Source organism: Marmota flaviventris, chromosome 6 (genome assembly GCF_047511675.1).
Source record: "Marmota flaviventris isolate mMarFla1 chromosome 6, mMarFla1.hap1, whole genome shotgun sequence".
NCBI classification, from domain to species: domain Eukaryota; kingdom Metazoa; phylum Chordata; class Mammalia; order Rodentia; family Sciuridae; genus Marmota; species Marmota flaviventris.
Genome location: NC_092503.1, coordinates 98,989,715 through 99,008,834, shown reverse-complemented (window position 1 = coordinate 99,008,834; position 19,120 = coordinate 98,989,715). Strand labels below are relative to the sequence as shown.

Sequence of the window (19,120 nt, the reverse complement as noted above, 5' to 3'; positions counted from 1 at the left end):
CTTTCTTTTAGTCTTTAATATAGTAAATTTGTCTCTCTGGCAATGTTGTTTAGTACAAAAGACAAAATTTATCCCATTTCAACTTTAAAATAATCATTTTAAAAGGTGAACCAAAAAAATGATCTGATAGAGTCAAGGTACCCTGAATTAACATAAACCAACATATTTCATGAACTAAAAATCATCTTAATATCCTTGGGATCTCAGTGATATTTCCTTGGGCAATTTGGAAGTGAACTAAAATTAAGGAGTTGGATTATGGTACCTGCATCTATGTGTTCTCATAACTGAAAACTTAAACATCTAAACAAAAGTCATACTTTATGATTTCTCAATAGTTTAGTAACACCATGTTTTTTTTTTCTTTTTTTCCATAGCTGATGAAAGGTAAAGTATGGTAAACTGGATGCGTGTAACAAACATGGGTGGCTATAATGCATTTCCAGGATATGGCGTCTTGCCATTGACCACAGTCTCTTGGAACCAGATAAAGTCACTGAAATAGTTAACAGATGTTAGCCTTACTTGAAATATAAAAGTTCTATTGCTAAAATTATGCAGGGTCAGATGGAGATTTGGCTCTTTATCCATAACTTAACTGACTTGGCAAATGGAAAGTTGATATCCAGAGGCATAACACATAATATCAAGGCCACACACTCTGCACACTATGCGGGAGCTCATAAACTACTGACAATGTGTATACTGTGCTAAGCTAGCATGATTAAGTATTAACACAGTACGTGACACTTAGGGAAATCTGAGGTCAATATTCACGTCTACTAAATTAAAAAGTCATCTCTACAAGAGCAAAAGATGAGACATTTTTTTTTCCTCCAAGTTCAAAAGGATGTCTACAAGTTTCATTACTCATCCTCCAATTATGATTTACCTGATGACTGGTATTGCTTACTATTGACGTCATAGTCTATTCAGTAATAATGTTTTTAAAAAGTTGTTCCTCTTTCTCCACCTTTGCCTATTACATTTCAAAATGAGTTGGCACTAATGATTTTCAGATGAATGTATGCTGCTGAAATGGATCTTCTTGATCTTAAGTCACAAATCCACTGATGTCAAGCACTGAAGGAGGCTTGTGCTACTTTAGAGTTTGTATTTTTATGCACAGCTTTGCATATAAAGTCACCAGCTTCCATTACTTTGTAGAGATCCACACCCTAGTGAGGAAAAGAAGAGACAGCAGAGGGAATGGGGCATTAGAAAGAAAAAAGACAAAACAGATCCCTTTAAATTTTATTAGTAATTAAATAACTATTTAAAATTTATAAACACTGTATTATTTTATTGACTTGGGGGCAACATTTGTTTTCATGAATCATGTAGTCAATATTTAAGGTTGTTCTCCGTTATTGAGACATAGAATCTTACCCTCATATAATAATATAGGCTAGGCATGCCTGAATAACTCAGTGTAATTCAGGAGAATATCAGATTTATAGGAAGGACAATAATGGAATTAGAAAAGAGTTCACAAAATATCAGTAATAGAAATAAAAATGATAATGTCTTGGAGAAAGTTGTATATGAGATTTGAATTTGGAAAAAAATAATCTCTTTAATATATAAGAAACAAATTTGATAAAGCCATTTGGATTACAGGAAAGATGAATGTAGCTTTTTAATTCATTATTACCCATATGATGGTAAAGGGGTTAGTTGTAAGTTAGATAAAGTGAGGAAGTATTTAGTACACATCTGGAACTTCTTTGCCTGAGAGTGTGTACTGTCTGAAAATATAAAGAAGATCAGCAAAAGCTTGGGTAAATCCCTGGATGACAGACACGGTTGGGTATGAAGTCCAAGTTCAGGGCATACTCCTTATCTCTGGGCCTTGAAGAAGCAAAAGGTCACCATCAAAGTCTGCACCCAGAACTCTTCTGTCCTAGGAAGGGTCACAGCATTAAGTGGCTCAGCCACAGACTGGCCCTTGTGTAGCATTTTGTAAGCTTTTGTGTCCTCCCTTAACATGGACTAGACACAGTGAGGGCTTACAATTAAACATGTCCAGTCTTCCTTGCTCTTAAGGAGTAGTTTTAATCTTTATAGAAGTCTGAATTTTCTAAAACAGACAAGTGTAAATATTCATAAGGGTTTTCATAATAATGATCATCATTTTAGAAAATGGAGACTTTTTAAACACTTCTCTCTGAAATATTTAAAGCACCGTTTTCTTTGTAGTTTACTTCTCTTTTTCAAGAATTATCAAGAAAAACAGTTTGTAAAATAACACATTTAAGTGACTGTCATTATTTTTCTTTTATTGTAGAGCTGTTTTCAGGGTAGTCGTTTTCAGGAGTGAATTTGCTTTGGTATGAGAAATTTGGTTTTGTCATAGTAATGACTTCAAACAGTATTCATTAGGCACATTTTAGGTTAATCCAGTAATATTTAAATTTTGTAAAACTATCTTCATGTGTCTTTCATTTCTGAATGATATTCCACCAGGGTTCATAGGAAGATTTTGGTCATTAATGTTCCTATTTGCTTTCTAAGGATTCCATTTATAACTATTAACTATGGAATTCATTGATGTCATTCCAAAGAAGAATTTAATCTTGTTCCTTCTCTACCATTTTATTTGATTCACAAATATCCTCATGACACAACACAGCATTTATTCTTAAATCATTTATCAGGTGCCTAAACGTGTGTCATGCACTATGATTTGTTCTGGGGTTTTCAGAATCTGACATGGAATGTGGTTTCTGTCTTTAGGGAACTTCTGCTCCCTGATATAGAACCATAAGGAGAAAAATGTGTACTATCGTTTGAGCCATGAAGATATGCTCAGGTGCTTATGAAGACAGAAGTGTGGAGCAACCAACTCATGAGGAAAAGGAATGGAGATAATGTGCCAGGGAAGGGTGCTAGGAGGGTTAAATCCTGATTTGGGTTTTATATGGAGAAAATGAGTCTTTGAGAGGAAGGAGGATATGTGGGGCACTACAGACAGAGAGAAAAGCAACATAAGATATCTAAAAAATAGCAGGGTACATATGGAGGACAGTGGACAAGCTTATCATGATGCTTATTGAGAAAAGCTAAAACATGACTTTGGAACTGAAAAAAAAAAGTATAAATAGGCTGGATTATATGATAGAGCACAGTCTTGGTTTTTGAGGAAATAAGAATCCACTGATGGGTGTTCAAAGTACATCGTGGCATATTCACACTTGTATTTTAAGATAAAATGTTCTGATGACAACATGGAGGATAAATTACAAGGCAAGTCAGAAGCCATCATCAATGTAGGAGATCACTATTCAGGAAAGAAATAAGAGCCTACCCACATGTAGTCATGACAAGGACAGTAAGGAAGGTATAAACAGCCAAACTTAAAAGTCAAACTAGTGGTGCTTGGCAAATGATTGAGCCTGTGATTCATGGTGAGATTAGATTCTACAGAGAGCCTTGCCTTATGAGCTTGGACAACAGTTAAACAGTGGCTGCCACTCAATGCTATAATCCTTCTTAAAATTCTTAGAACCAGAGCGACTTATTTGCATTTGGACCCCACAGTTACATAACAGGACCTGACACATACTAAGCATCACTGAGTTTGATTCAGGATCTTTTTCTCTACAGCTTCTGTCATAGCCTTCTGATAGAAAGGATTAAGCTGGTTAGTAAATGAAATTGTACTTATTCCTAACCACAAAACATAAGCAATAGCTTTTGGTGTTTGTAGAAAACAGCTGTTGGAATTTGATAGTTTTTGGACTTTTATTATGTCACAGGCATTGAGTATGAAGCAGCTACAATAATTGCTATCTGCCTGTGCAGGATGTTGAACAGGTAAGCAGAGTCATGATACAGCCTTGTGTGGTGTGTTCCAAGGTGAAGATACAGAGGGTAGCAAGGAAGGACTAAGGAGAGGAGATTTCATCTCTTGGCCTAGGAGATGGTCATGGAGATGTTGGGAGAATACTTTCAGGATGAAGGTACCTTGCTTTCCAGCTGAAATGGAATATGTGTCATAAGGCTATTCCAAGGGATGATAAATCATAAGGGGTGGAGGTGAGAAGCAGAATGTGGACAATAAGCAAGTTTGGTGCTGCAGGAACATTCATGTAATTAGGGTGAAAAAGAAGACAGACAGGAGGGGAGGGGGAAAAATCTATTTAGTAATACAGTCCATGCTTTGCCATCTCAGAAAACAGTTTGGATTTGTATTCAATTGTGCATAGATTTTTTTTTTTTTGCCTTTTATATTCTTTCTTTTTAAAGACTGCCTTACAGATTTACAGATTGTTATCAAGTATGTGGCAAAAAAGGCATCGATTTTGGTGGATGTTACCACACAGCATGTGCCTTTTCAGGTGCTACTTGGAAAGGGACCATTCTTGCCATCAATGTCTCACATGCTAAATATTTCCAAGCTCCATTCCCTTACTGATCATTTGATCATTTGACCCTCACTGGGTTTTTTTTCAGAAGCCCTCGTTGTCACTGTGAGACCATCTAGATCTCAGTTTCCTCCAAGGAAAGTATCCATACAAAACACGAAACTGCAAAATTCAACAATCATAACAGTAAAAGACACAGACTCTCACAAAGTGTGTAAAGTCATATCAGATCATACATGGAAAATTACTTTGGAGTTTATAAAACACTATAAAATGTGAAACAGTAGCACTATTGATGATTGGGCTATAGTGATAGTTATTTTATGAAACTGCTGGGGAAAAGAAAAGAACTCTATTATATTTTCCCACTGTGCATTTTAGCAAATAACAAATATGTAGTAAAACTTTGACCTCAACATTGCTTCCCAAATCTGAGAAGCATTTCAATTTGGAACTGGAAGTAACACGTGAGTATTGAAATATTGTTAAAGCAACTTACTGTATTGAGCCCCAGGCCATTAAGCATATATATCAAATCCTCAGTGGCTACATTCCCGGAAGCACCTTTTGCATAAGGGCAGCCACCTAATCCTGACACTGCGGAGTCCACCACGTTAATTCCCATCTGGAAAATAAACCAAAACACCTAAGGCTTCTGTGTGTAAATAGTTTCATTTCTATTCAACCTTGGCAAACAGCAAATAAACAACATTGAAGCATTTTATCCAAACATATTCACTTATCCACCTGCTGCTAGAACAGTCCCTGGGGTGTGCTTTTCTTTTCTGACTCATCTTGTCTCTTAGACCAAAAGAAAGTCTGCTAAGGATCTCCAGAATTAAAAATCCTTTCAACAGAAATTAAAGTGGTATTATTTTTTATAATAGCCCAACTATAAATAGTAGAGCTTTATGAATTGAAGGTTAATTCACTACCAGTTTTATATATTCTACAAATTTCTATCTTTATCATAAAAGCATTGCATAAACAACATTCAATAATTCCAACATCACAACTCAAAATCAAGGTATCTGAGAAGACCTGTAAGTGTGTGACAGAGCAGACATGGTGTTTGCAACAGGATTTTGAGGTTTTGTCACCCTTTCAGTTTGTGCAATTCTTACTGAAATATTATTCTGTAAGCAAAACTCTGCTCCTTTGGGAGAAGATAAGCAATATTTAAGAGGCAACACACACCACTAACAATAACACCAGCTCATTTATTGAGTTCTTACCTAGTGCTGAATATTAATCTTAACACCATATGTATCTTAGCTCTGCATTGTCAGAAAGTCTCATGAAGAAGAAGATATTTTGACTTTGTGTGTGTATGTGTTCCTGGGAATTGAACCCAAGTGTGCTTTAGCACTGAGCTACACCCCAGCCCATTTTTATTGTATTTTTGAGACAGAGTCTTGCTAAGTTGCCCAGGCTGTCCTAGAATTTGAGGTCCTCCTACCTCAGCCACCCAAGTAACTAGGATTCAGGCAAGTGCTGCCATGCCCAATTTCAGAAGAAACTTTTGGATTACCAACCAAAAAACACAGAAAAACACGTATAACAGGTACAGAGGGATTAAACAGTTGGCCCAAGGTCACTTTCTGCCAGGTGATGTACTCTGTCTGCAGAGAACTCTTACTCTGCCTTGAGTCATAGCCACTGGAAACATGCAAGGTAGTACCTGATTGTATGCTTGGGGACATAGAAGTGAAGATCTATGTGCTGGAGACACTGGAAGATGAGCACATACAGAAGGCCCTGGAGATCAAATACTAATGACATGTGAAGAAGCAGGGCATGTATGTCATTTCTCTTGAAAGGTGATGATTTGATGGTCAGAAGTTACAGAAAGGAGTGACCTAATTCTTCACTCCTGAGCACTGTAGAAAAAGTAACATGACTTCATCTAAAATAAGAAGCTCCTTGAAGCAAAACTCTTGGCCAGCTGCCTCTTAAGTGGTTCTTAATCACAGAATTTGAATCACATATTGCTGCTACATCCTCAGAGTTTCTGATTCAGGAGATCTTGGTTGGCACCTGGAAATTTTAATTTTTCAGAAGAAATATTCCAGCAACTGCTGATCCTCATTTCTTTTCTCCTCTCCCCTCCCTCCCTCCCTTCCTTCCTTCCTTCCTTCCTTCCTTCCTTCCTTCCTTCCTCCATTTCTTTACCTTTATTTTAAAAATAAACTTTATATTTTTGGACACTTTTAGATCTTCAGAATACATGTGAAGACAGTACAGAAAATTATCATGTACTACTCACTCAGTTTCCTCCACTTTTACCATCTGTTAAAGAAAGCATTATGCAAGGATACTTGTTAAAGCCCAATGAGGAAGACTTCATTAAGCGTCATTGTGATAGCTACAGGATCCCTGCAATAGAGTTTTAGTGTGGGAGAGAGACACTGGGACCAACTCCAAATACAGCATGCACAAGTGGGAATTTATAGCTAAAGAGCAGGGAGAGGGGTCAATGAATGGAAAATTACTAAGAGGAAACAATAGGGGCAAAGGGGATTCTAACTAAACCAATCTAACAGGCTTTTTCTGAAAATAGGCAGAGTGATCAGTCATCAGGTGGGGGATGGTAGAAGATGAGAGACTTGATCAGATACAGAGGGTGATCAGATGTCAAGGGTTGGGGTTCTTGCTACACTGATTTATCAAGGATTGCTAAAATTGGATTTTTGGAGCAATTACCCAGATGAACCTAGAAGAAAATTCAGAAATCTGACTAAAGTTTGGATACACAAAGAATCTGCCTAATTTTATATTATTATGGTATATTTGTCACAACCATTAAACAGATACAGAAATGTTATTATTAACATAAAGTAGATACATTATTCATATTTCTTTAGACATTTTAAAAGGAATTTCTAAGGCTGGGGTATGGCTCAGTAGTAGAGTGCTTGCCTAGTATGTGTAAGACCCTGGGTTTAATCCCCAGCCTCTCAAAAACAAAACAAAAAATTTTTTAAGATATTTTTTAGCCAGTGTCTTTTTCTATTCCAAATGCTTTTCAGGACACCACATTACATTAGTGGCCATATCTTCTCAGGCTCTGACTATTTTGAGTAGTACTAGAATATATTTTATACAGTGTGCTTCAATTTGGGTTACCTGATTTTATTTATTTATTTCTCATTGCTAGACTGGAGATATAGAACCCTGGAGTGAAGACCACAGAGGTGAAGTATTATTCCCAAACATCATATCAAGGGTACATACTGTCGCCATGAGTAATGACTGCTAATATTAACCCTGATAACCTGACAGAGGTGACATTTGCCAAGTATCTACACTGCAAAGTCTCTCTCTCTCTCTCTCTCTCTCTCTCTCTCTCTCTCTCCCTTTTCATATTATACTCTTTGAAGAAAAAATAGTCACTGTGTGCAGTTTGCCCTTAAAGAATAAAGAATATCTGCATAAATTATTTGGAATTCTTCTAAATGAGAGATTTGTCTATTTTGCCTCATTTATTTACTTATTTATTTGAACATTCATTTGTATTAATAAGGGCTCATAGACACATAGATACTTATTTTGCACTTTGGGTTACAATCCATTAGTGTATGTTTTACTGTTGTAGGGGACAGACGAGGCAAGGCACCAAAGATAACAGGAAACAGTTTTATTTGGCTGCAGCAGGTTCAGAGGGCACAGCTTTTGCTGTAATCAACCAATCCCCTGAACCCCGAGTTTAGGTAGTTTCAGAATTTTATACCCAGCACATAAGAGGAGGAGCTCAGAAGTTCACAGTCTGCAGAAGTTCACACAAAAGCAGCTTTTTCTTTCACTGTTCTGGGCAAGTTAACCCTTCAAGGACAACATCTGAGAAGTGGAGAGCTTCTTCTCCCCTTTCTTTCCTCCCATTGCCCGCTGTTACCAGGGAGCCCAATTGGTAACTTCTCCTATCTTAGAAATGTAGACATCTCTGTAAAGCTCCAGCTCAAGGCTAGAGTCCTTGTTTACACATTTCTACAAACAACTATACTGGATAAATGTTTGTGAAAAACTAGTAAGGGGGTGTCCAGCACCTGGCATGCTGATTTCTTCCTGGCCAGTGGCCAAGTAAAACAGGGCAACACGAAAATAGGAAGTTTATCTACATTGAACTCTTTTGTACAGACTCTTGTTGATAGTGCTAAAATCAGCCATGGTGAAGATTTCTGGAGAAACCCAGTGGAGGAGGGGTGCCACTACATTACAATATAGACATGTTCCACATTTGGCCATTGGGAGCTCTCTCAATTGGCTCCTGTGTCCCTTTGGCATTCAAACACACTTTTTGAACCACTTTTCTAGTTTTCCTTAAAAGATTTAACAGGATGTTCACCAAGGCTCTTGAGGGTAGAACTACAGTTCAATCGGTCCTGGTATTATTGGGACCTAGGACAAGTTTACAAAAGATTGGTAGACCATTTTTGTACCTTCATTTTTCTCATTATATTTCTCAATATGGGAAAACCTCAATAATTCTTTCCATTCCCCATAACCTTTCTCAAATAATGATCTGACAAGATCAATTATATGCAGGTTGTAATAACAAATTAGCTAATAGACTGGCCTACATAGAGTAATTTACATTTGATATGAAACAAAATAGTAAAAATAAAGAATTACACTATAGTGCCTGGCGCATGCCTGTAATCCCAAACGCTCAGTGGGCTGAGGAAGGAGGATAGAGAGTTCAAAGCCAGCCTCAGCAAAAGCGAGGCACTAAGCAACTTAGTGAAACCCTGTCTCCAAATAAAATACAAAATAGGTATGGGGATATGGCTCAGTGGTGGAGTGACTCTGAGTTCGATCCCTGGTAATTCCTGCCCCCCCAAAAAGAATTACACTCTAGAAGTAAAATTTGTGATATTATCTAGTAGTTGGAAAAGTATTGAGAAGTTGCTCCATCTGGGGGAGTCTGCCATGACATTTAATAATCAGGGCTTTCTTTTCTTTTCTTTTTTTTTTTTTACATGTAGGTTAAAACTGATCTATTGAATAGAATTGAATTTATTATCAAAGACATAAAAATTTCAGTAGTTCTCAATCCTGTCTACCTATTAGAATTACCTATGGCTCTTTAAAACTACCAATGGCAAAGCTTCTCCCCAAAGTAATTAAATCAGAATCTCTGTCTGTGTATGGGGCCAGGTACTAGCATTTCTTTAAAATTGTGCCTGATGATCTGTAGCTAAATTCTCTGGGGCAGAGGTTCTTATCTGTATCACCCTTTGATAGTCTCAGACATGAGTCAGCCTGAAGAAGTCAACCATGGCCTTCCATTTGTCCAGAACTGCCATCTTCCAGAAATTTGCCAAAACAATGAGCACAAAGGGAAAGAGGTGAGGCACCCAATACTTTGTTCTCTAGGACTTTCAGAAAACATGGAGTTGTTCCCTTGGCCACATATGTGAACATCTGCAAGAAGGCTGTTATTGTAGACATCAAGGGAATGAATGCTGTTCAAAAATGAACCACACACAAATGTTTCCTGGGCAAAACTGGCAGTCTAAAATCTTATCCAGCATGCAGTTGGCACTGTTGTAAATAAACAAAGACAAGATTCCTGCCAAGAGAATTAACATGGCTATTGAGCACATGGAGCACTCTAAGAGCCCAAACAGCTTCCTGAAACACATGAAAGAAAACAATCAGAAAAAGAAGGAAGTGAAAGAAAAAGCTATCTGGGCTCAACAGAGTTCAGCCTGCTCCACCCAGCGAAGCACATTCTGTGAGACTCAATGGAGGGAGCCTGAGCTCCTAGAACCTACTCCCTATTAATCCATGGCATAGTGGGTACAAAAAAATAAAAGACCCCTGGACTGTGAAACAAAGCAAAAGACATTAACCATGGCCAGTCAACATTTCAAAGAGGTTTTTTTGTCTGTTTTTATTTGTTTTTTTGAGTACCAAGGATTGAACTCAGGGGCACTCAACCACTGAACCACATCCCCAGCCCTATTTTGTATTTTCTTTAGAGACAGGGTCTCACTGAGTCGCTTAGTGCTTCGCCATTGCTGAGACTGGCTTTGAACTCTCTATCCTCCTTCCTCAGCCTCCTGAGCCACTGGGATTACAGGCATGCACCACCGCACCTGGCTCAAAGAGTTTATGAAAGCAGACCCTTAGATAGCAAAAGTCTGAGGAACTAGCATAATAGGTGAAAGATAGCTTCAGCCCACCAAGTGATGATTGACTCCTGGGACCTGGAATCCATGCATCATATCCATTTTCTCACTGCTGAGGATCAACACCCTGCAACTAACTATAGGAGACCCAGAAGGAAAATTGCTTTCCTTGTCAAAAAAGCATGTTTTTTTTTATTCTCAGTTGACCTTTGGGGAAACAATGAAAAGCAAAAATCACTGTCCTATTTTGTAAATAAAGGCCCCAGTGACCTGTTGTTTGGGCAAAGGTGAAAGATTAATTCACAATAAAGCAACCAGTGTCACAACAGAGAAAAGAGTAAACAGAGAATAGGGAAAACAGATCACCTTGGAGGCCAAGCCAACATGCTGAGTCTCACAGGAAGTCAGAGAGGGTGAGTGAGAACTACAACACTGTGATGCCTTATGTTTCCAGACTGAAAAAAATGAAAAAAGAACTTTGGCCGTGAAATAGGATAGCATAGACAACTACACATGAAACAACGCGTGGCTTCAATGGCAAACACAAATCCCACAAAGAAAATCTTGCATGAAAGAAGATGAGCACCAAAAAACAATATTAAATGATTCCATTTAGATAAAGTCCTAAAATAGCACTGATCAAGGTGGCAAGAAGTGAGGATAACAGCCATCTTCTGCAGTTTGGATCAAGGAGAGGTTCTGGGCTGTGGGGTCCCTTCCTTTCCTTGAATCACATTCCCTGAGCTTATCATCTGCATGCTTTTGTGATATGTGTGTTATACTTCAATAAATATTTTTTTAAAAGGACAACGTTGTTGGAACTGAAGGGAAACTGTCAAACTTAAACTAGTAGAAATGTAAATTAGAGTCTTTTATGGTGAGCAATTAACTAGTATTGTCAATATTGATTGTTCCAGAAATCCCCTATGAAAAAAGACCTTTCTATGAATATTTAATAAATCCTAGTTAAATAATTAATAAGAAATAAATATATATGGATGAGAATATGTATGCTGACAATGATAACCCACATTTATTCATACATCTGTGTATAGACTCATTGCAGTTATGTTTTTTTTAAGAAGGGAAATTTGAAAACAATCCAAATGTCTCACAATGGGGAGTAATTTAAATTAATTTCAATGTATCTATAAATTGGAATGATTGATGCTACAAAAATAGATAATTAAGGGAAATAAATAGGTTAAAGGATTTTATAATAGTATACTCATTATACTATTTTCTAAAAAGTGAAGGATTTAGATAACATACACCAAAATGTTAACACTGGAAATGTTAACACATGGGTAGAGTGTTATAGCTAATTTATTTTATTACAATTCTATTCATGTGTTTTTTCCAATGCCCTTATTATGAATATTCATTACATATATAAGTAGACAATGAAAAAGAAAGTTTTCTGCAAACTTTAGCTCGTGCCCGTGCAGTATAATAGCAAATAAATGAGATGATTGTCTACAAATCAAAGACTCCAAATTTCTCAGTGAATATAATAGTTCTGCAGCTAATTGATCTTTCTAGGACCTAAGATTGCGGGGGTCACTCTACAGACATGATCTGGAGAAGAGATTAACTGGAAAGTACTCTTTCCCTCTTCTCCCATGTCACCTTAGCCCTAGACACAGATCTTTCCCAGTAAGCTCTACTCACAAATTAACTGAATCAATACTAAGAGCAATACATGGATTTAAGGTTTATCCAATTTTAAAGACAGTTTATTAAAAAACCTGAATGTATTACCTTTGAAGAGGAATATTATGATATCAGTTCCCTGAAATGAACAAATTATATTCCATGCATATATGATTATGTCAAAATAAATCCTGCTATTATATATAACTAAAATGCACTTATAAATCATTTTAAATAGTTTAATGTTTATTACCTTAATTTAAACAACAAAAAATGATATTAGTTTCCCCTAAAGTCTTTTTGAAACAAAATTACCGTACTTTAAAGTATTTAATTTTATACAATATCCCCTAAATTCTTTCCTCTATGAAATAGTGAATCCTCTTCCTAGAAATAAAGATTTCAATGGATAATATTATCTATATACTAAATAATATGCCCTTTACATAGCCCCAAAATGGAAAAACCAGTGTTCACTAACTAATGAATTGATAAAGAAAATATGGTACATATATACGTAAGAGGATAATTTTCATCAAAAAGAAAATAAAAAAGAAAGAAAGAAAAAACCCTATTATTTGTGACTAAATGGATGGAACTGGAGATCATCATGTTAAACAAAATAAGCCAGACCCAGAAGACAAGTACTGCATGATTTCACTCATATTTGGAATCTGAAAAAGTTGATGCTATAGAAGATAAGAGTGGAGTGGTGGTCACCAGAGGCTGGAGGGCAGGGGAAGGGGTATGGGGAAAGGCTGGCAGGGTACTAAGTTGTACTAAATGGCAGTAAGAAGTTCTAGTGAGCTATTGCACAATAGAGTAACAATAGATAATGAAACTGTACTATATATTTCAAGAATCTGGAAGAAAGGGTTTCGTATGTTTTTACCATAAATAAAAGATAAATGTTTGAGGAAATAGATATGTTTCACTGATTTAAACATCACACAACATACACATGAATTAAAACATCACAAGTTAACCCGTAAATATGTATAATTTTTATGGTTTTGTGTACCAGTTAAAAAGAGATTTAAAATATAAATTATGTGCTCTTATTTCTGACTAAACTGATTTGTAAATTTCTACTCATTGCTATACAAGAAAATTTAGTTTTACTATGGAAATTGTCTTCAGATCAATTTCGTTGTCCCATTGAAAACAATCTGTAATATCATTGTGAACAGACTTGGAATAAAAACATTATTTCTTTTCATCGATCATTTTGTTTTAAATAGAGGAAACATTTTAATATTTTACCACTGAAATCATATCATCCTTTATTTGAAAATAATAAATGGGTCACTTAGCTCATTTTATCATGAAGGATATTGTTGGCATTAAAGGATTACTTTTAAGAAATGTTCCCTTTTCCTTTTCTCCAAACACAAAGCACTGTCTTCCGACTTCAGACTCAGGTTCCTGTTGTGTGTGCACGTGTGCATGCTAAGTACATAGTAGACGGGATTTTTGTTGTTGTTTTTGTTGTTTTTAAAGAAAAATGCATTTTAGATGAATACCCACCAGGTGGCAATGTAGCACCAAAATCTACCAAGTTAAAGTCGCATGTTTGCAACCAGATTATGTTCCAGCCCAAGAAAATACCAAACACATGAATAAATAGTTTCATACTTACCAAATAAATACTTTTATTCTATTTCAAATAAGGATACTAATGGTGAAGAACACATGAAACTATAAAATATCCAGTATATTTTTGCTTGTTTTTCCTCTGGGCTTAACATGTTTATTAAGCATATTCTATGCACCAGGATCGTTGAATATACACAAAACTCTGTAGTTCATGAAACCTAATGTTAGAATATAAAACAATTACATATTTCAACATAATTAGATTAAATTTATTACATCAATTATTTCTCACTGGTAAGTAGCCTGTTATTAACAAATGAGTAGGGCTGAAAAAACAAAAGCAAAAATTGAGGAATTTGAAGTCTCCTTGACTCCCACTGTTCTCAAAATTGCAATTTGTGCTATTAACCCATGGCCTCAGGATATGATAAACCTGGTGACTTGGGTTATGCCTTTTGTCTGCTTGAGCTCCACAAATAATGTGCTTGGACTTAAGGGTTGAGTAAAATAGATAAAATAGTAGTGGCCGCTTCTGGAAAAAGCAAATTGACTGTTATCAAGGGCATATGGTTCCTATACTACAATCTTAGGTGAGTTCTGAAAAGTGTTAATTTTGTATGAGCCTCAGGTACCTGGATCATGCTGAAAAGTAAACTAAAAGAGAAGTGATGACTTGTCTTTTTGTTGGTCCTATTAAGAACTTATTCCCCAAGCAAAACTGATAAACACAAGAAGAAAAATAGAAAAGAAATCATTTTGCAAAATTTAGAATCTTCTATACGTTCTTGTTTACAGATTATTTAATGAAACCTAAACTCTTAGGTATTGAGGTTATAAAAGTATCAAAGAACATGTAGCATTTGAATAATGTTAATTTGTTTTGAAAAAGTTGTCTATTTATTTTATCCTAAAATTTTCTTTAAAAATCTGTAATGTTAGATTTAATTTAAAATAGCAAGAAAATTCCCAATGGTGGAATTATTCATTTGGGGGTTAAAGTTAATCATTTTTTCAGTATGTTTCCTTTTCTACTTAGTCTTTAAAGCCGGTGTTTCCTCTAAAAAAGGAATAGCATTACCCATACGTGGGGCATTAGTCTTCAGTGGCCAGGACAGATGGACACCTTTTACAATAAGCACAGATCCTGCCTAGAGATGCTTCTAACCAGTACCCTAAATCATTATTATACCCTGAGCAATGGTAACCCCAAGAGAAAAAGTCTTTGTGTTATTTAAGTGTATTGAGAACATATCATGCTATGGGAGCCATTGACAATGACCAGTTAGCATGTATAAATAATGCCCAGAATTTTAAAACTGAAGTATATATCAAAATTGGTAAACAATTAAGTAAACATGGGTTAATAGCACAAATTGCAATTAAGCAAACAATTACACACACACACATACACAACACACATACACAAAGACAGAGGTACAAAGACACACACATACTATTTTATTCAGGAATAAGATAACATAAAGCATTATTAATGTTTTTCTATAACATGTTTGTCCTTTGGAAAAAGGTTTTACTAAATACTTGAATCCTCCTGGCCTCACAAAAGAGATTATTTTCTTCCTTTTTTTTTTTTTTTTTTTTTTTGGTACCAGAGATTAAACCCAGGAGCACTTAACCACTGAGCCACATCCCTAGCACTTTTTATTTTTTTATTTTGAGACAGGGTCTCACTAAGTTGTTTAGGGCCTCATTAAGTGCTAAGGCTGGCTTCAAACTCATGATCCCCTGCCATGGGCTCCTGAGCCTCAGTGGATTACACTACCCCTGGATTTTCTTACTTTCTTTTGAAGCATTCATATTTAAATAGTAAACACAGTGTGTGTGTGTATAGAAGGGATAAGAAATGAAAAGAATATACCAGAAGAAAATTCCCAATTTCATTTAAGACTAAGAAAATAATAAATGGTATTAACAAATGTTTAGCAAACGCTTATTTTGTCACAGTCATTGTATCATATGCCTCATATATAAGGTAAAGCTCTACAAAATCAATAGGAAGTAGTTGGTAATACATGCCCATTTTATTGATGACGAAACTGAGGCTTCATGTGGTTAGTATTAGACAGAATAAGAATGGAACATGTCTATACTATTGTTCAATATTAATAGTTCAGACTTCTCAAGGACTGATTATGTGCCAGGCACATGACTAAACACTACGTGCATGCTTTCATTCAACTCATAGAACAACTCCAGGCAACAGAGTATGAATTAAGAAGAAAGTATTGAAGAATCAAAAGCCAAAAAGACTTTATATTCTTATGAGACTTCCTTCAACTTTCTGAAAAGTTTCCATACAGCCTAGGAACATTATCAAGAGACTTCAGAAAATAAGTGTTTGTTATCCTAGTGTTTGTATTTCTAGGAAGCTAGCCCAAGAAAATAGCCAACAATGTTGAGATAGATTGATGGTTAAGGATGGACATTCTTTGTAATATGATTTCTAACAGTGGGAATAAGTCCTTAAGTTAAATATACAATAAGAGGGAAATAGTTAATAAGTTGTGTAAAATAGTATGAAATAGTTAAACATTTTCAAGGAACATTTAATCGTTTGGGAAAATGATTATGAGGAAATGGAAGGTAAAAGAACAGGATACTATGTTAGGTCCAATTCATTTGTGTTTCTAGATTTTTTTTTCAATCCTGTATAACAAATACATACCATAAGCGGATTCTCACTGAGGCTCTGGGACTTGTACCTAGTTTCAATGTCAGGATTGCATTCTTCATTTTGGCAATAGGACTAGTGCTCATTTTTGCCATTTTTGTGCAAAAACAAACCTTATTAGTAAATATATATTCTTCTTCCATAATCATTCCTTTCTTCTGCCAGTACAATAATCCCCAAAGTATACTCAGGCTCTCATTTCTTGGATTCAGTTCAAATTCTCTAGATGATTTCTTTCAGCATTATCTACTTTTGCCTATTCTTGAATGCATGTTGCTCCTATCACTTCATTTCTTCAGTAGCAATCCATGTTTTCTAATACACTGGCATAAAATAATCAGATCACTGCTTCTTAATCTTTAAAGAGAATATTAATTTACTTAATGGGTCCGAGGTGATGCCTGAGATGCTACACTTCCAACTCCTAAAATATATCAAAGCTGCTGGTCCCCAGAACACTCTTGAGTGGCAAGAGACTAGAGTTAATCCTAGAAACATCGCAGATGTCAATACATCCTGCTCCAGTCCCAAAGACTCCCTCCTGCCTTGTGCAGTCTCAGAATGAGAACATCTGAGTGTCAGAATTTCCCGAGGTCCCTAGTTAACATGCAGATTTCAATGTTCTATGCCATAAATTTTTTCATGTAAAACCCAAATATATGTATTGTTTCAAATTCTGAGATGACTTATAGGTTAAAAAAAAAAAGAGCTTGGCAATCTCTTAATTTTTTATTTGACTGTTGAGGTATTTCAGGTAGTGCTAGTTCTTCAGCAAACATCCCTTTCTTCCTCTTCTGGGATTCTCAGCTAGATGACATTACAGAACTGCCATTGTCCTTAAAAGTGAGTAGGTGACTGTGTCCTCTTGGCATGTGAGCAAAGTGACACAGGCCATTTCTAGAATGGGTATTTTCAGAAACCATGTGCCGTCTTCCTTTAATAGTCAAAGGCAGATGACAAAGGCCCTAGGAGATGGTGAATCAAAAAAGGAAGGAGCCTGGGTTCCCAAATGAACAGCTGGAAGGCAGATGCCCACTGACAAGGAACATGTGCAGTGGCCTGTTACTTGAGTGAGAAAAAAACATAAGTGTGTTCAAGCCATTATTCATTTGGGGGTGCAGTGTAATATCAGTAAATACAATTAGAACTCAGACACCAAGAGAAGTTTGGATTTTTTCAAGCTGCTTTCCATTTCTTCCATTGATCTGTTCTTTTTGTTTTTTCTTTTTTTTTTTTTTTTTTTAATAGGGATTGAACTCAGGGGCCTTAACAACTAAACCAGATCCCCAGCACTTTTTTGTATTTTATTTAGAGACAGGGTCTCACTGAGTTGCTTAGAGCCTCACTAAGTTGCTGAGGTTGGCTTTGAACTAGCGATGATCCTCTTGCTTCAGCCTCCCAAGTCGATGGGATTACCAGTATATACTACTGCTCTCAGCTGTTTTTTTTTTTCCTTTTTCATTCCTTCTCTTTCATTAGTTGAATATTTTTATTATTCTATTTATCTCCCCTATTGACTTAATATTTTGTCTTCTTTAAATTATTTAATAGTTGTAAATATACATCTTTAATTACAATCTACCTCCAAATACTGTATCACATGTAAGAAAAGGAGCTTATAACAATACATTCCAATTCTTTTCACCCATCCTTTGGTTACTGTTTCCATATTTTTTTTTACTTTTGTATAGGTAATACCATAACACATTGGTACTTTTTTTCCTTAAAGCAGCTATCTCTTAGAGCAATTAAAAATAAGAAGAAAAAAACTCTGATTTTATCTAGACAACCCATTTCTGAGCTCTCTGAAGGAACTTGTCTAGAGTAAGAATGGCAGAAGCTCCAGTCATGGTGCCGGGTTCTTACTTTTGTGGAAAGGAAGAAGGAAGATGCATTAGTTCAAGAGGAAGTTCAAAGGGTGGATGTTTTTTTTTTTTTAATACTCAAACCCCTGTGAAGAATGCTGCATATAGTTAAGAAACATAATAGCTGAGAAATTCACCTAATTACAAATATTGAAATGAGTCATTTCAGCATGATGCAGGTCAGAGTAAAACTCACAATAGGTTTGAAAACAAGTGCAGCTTATAGAGCCTAGTGCTTAAGGGATCAGTTTGGGAAGGCAGACATCTGTTTGAACTTGGTCCATCACTTGTCCACTTTGTGATCCTGACAATGTTATTTTACCTCTCTGTTCTCCCAACCTAAAATGAGAGCAATAGTACTGATTCACAGATTTGTTAAGGAACCAGTGAGATCTTTCAAAAAAAAGAGCTTATCGTGTGTCTTGGCACATAGATCCCAGAAAAATGCTGGATTTAAAAAGTATATTACAAGGATATAGAGGCAGACAGAGGACACAGTGACAAAATGAATAAGAAAGTGGTTAAAAAAAGGGAGGGGTCATATATGAATGGAGAGGCAATAAGCTTACATGAAGCCTTTAGGTTGGAAACCAGAAAGGACTGAGCTAATTGAAGTGAAGAATTATACCATACATTGAAGAGAAAAATTAGCAATGAAGATACTTACAAATGGGTGTGAGTTGGGGATTAAGGTAGATACAGGGAGGTGAACCAAGAAATTAATAGAGAAAAATATCGTTTTAACTGGAGTGGAAAAGGAGGACAGGCAGAGGTACAGAGATAAATGAAAGGAACAAAGACCCTGAAGCTTTTGAC

The 19,120-nt window shown here is 35.9% G+C and overlaps 1 protein-coding gene across 5 annotated transcripts in view; it reads right to left on the bottom strand.

Moving 5' to 3' along the window:
* Nucleotides 1-1,076: 1,076 nt before the first annotated feature.
* The window catches only part of Hmgcll1 (3-hydroxy-3-methylglutaryl-CoA lyase like 1), a 138,306-nt gene continuing 120,262 nt past the window's right edge, over nucleotides 1,077-19,120 (bottom strand). For all 5 annotated transcript variants that reach the window (XM_027938272.2, XM_027938273.2, XM_027938274.2 and 2 more), the window contains 2 exons: nucleotides 4,867-4,992; nucleotides 1,077-1,178 (listed from right to left, as the gene is read on the bottom strand). In XM_027938272.2, coding sequence (XP_027794073.1) covers nucleotides 1,077-1,178; nucleotides 4,867-4,992 — 228 coding nt within the window. The remainder of the gene's footprint in view (nucleotides 1,179-4,866; nucleotides 4,993-19,120) is intronic.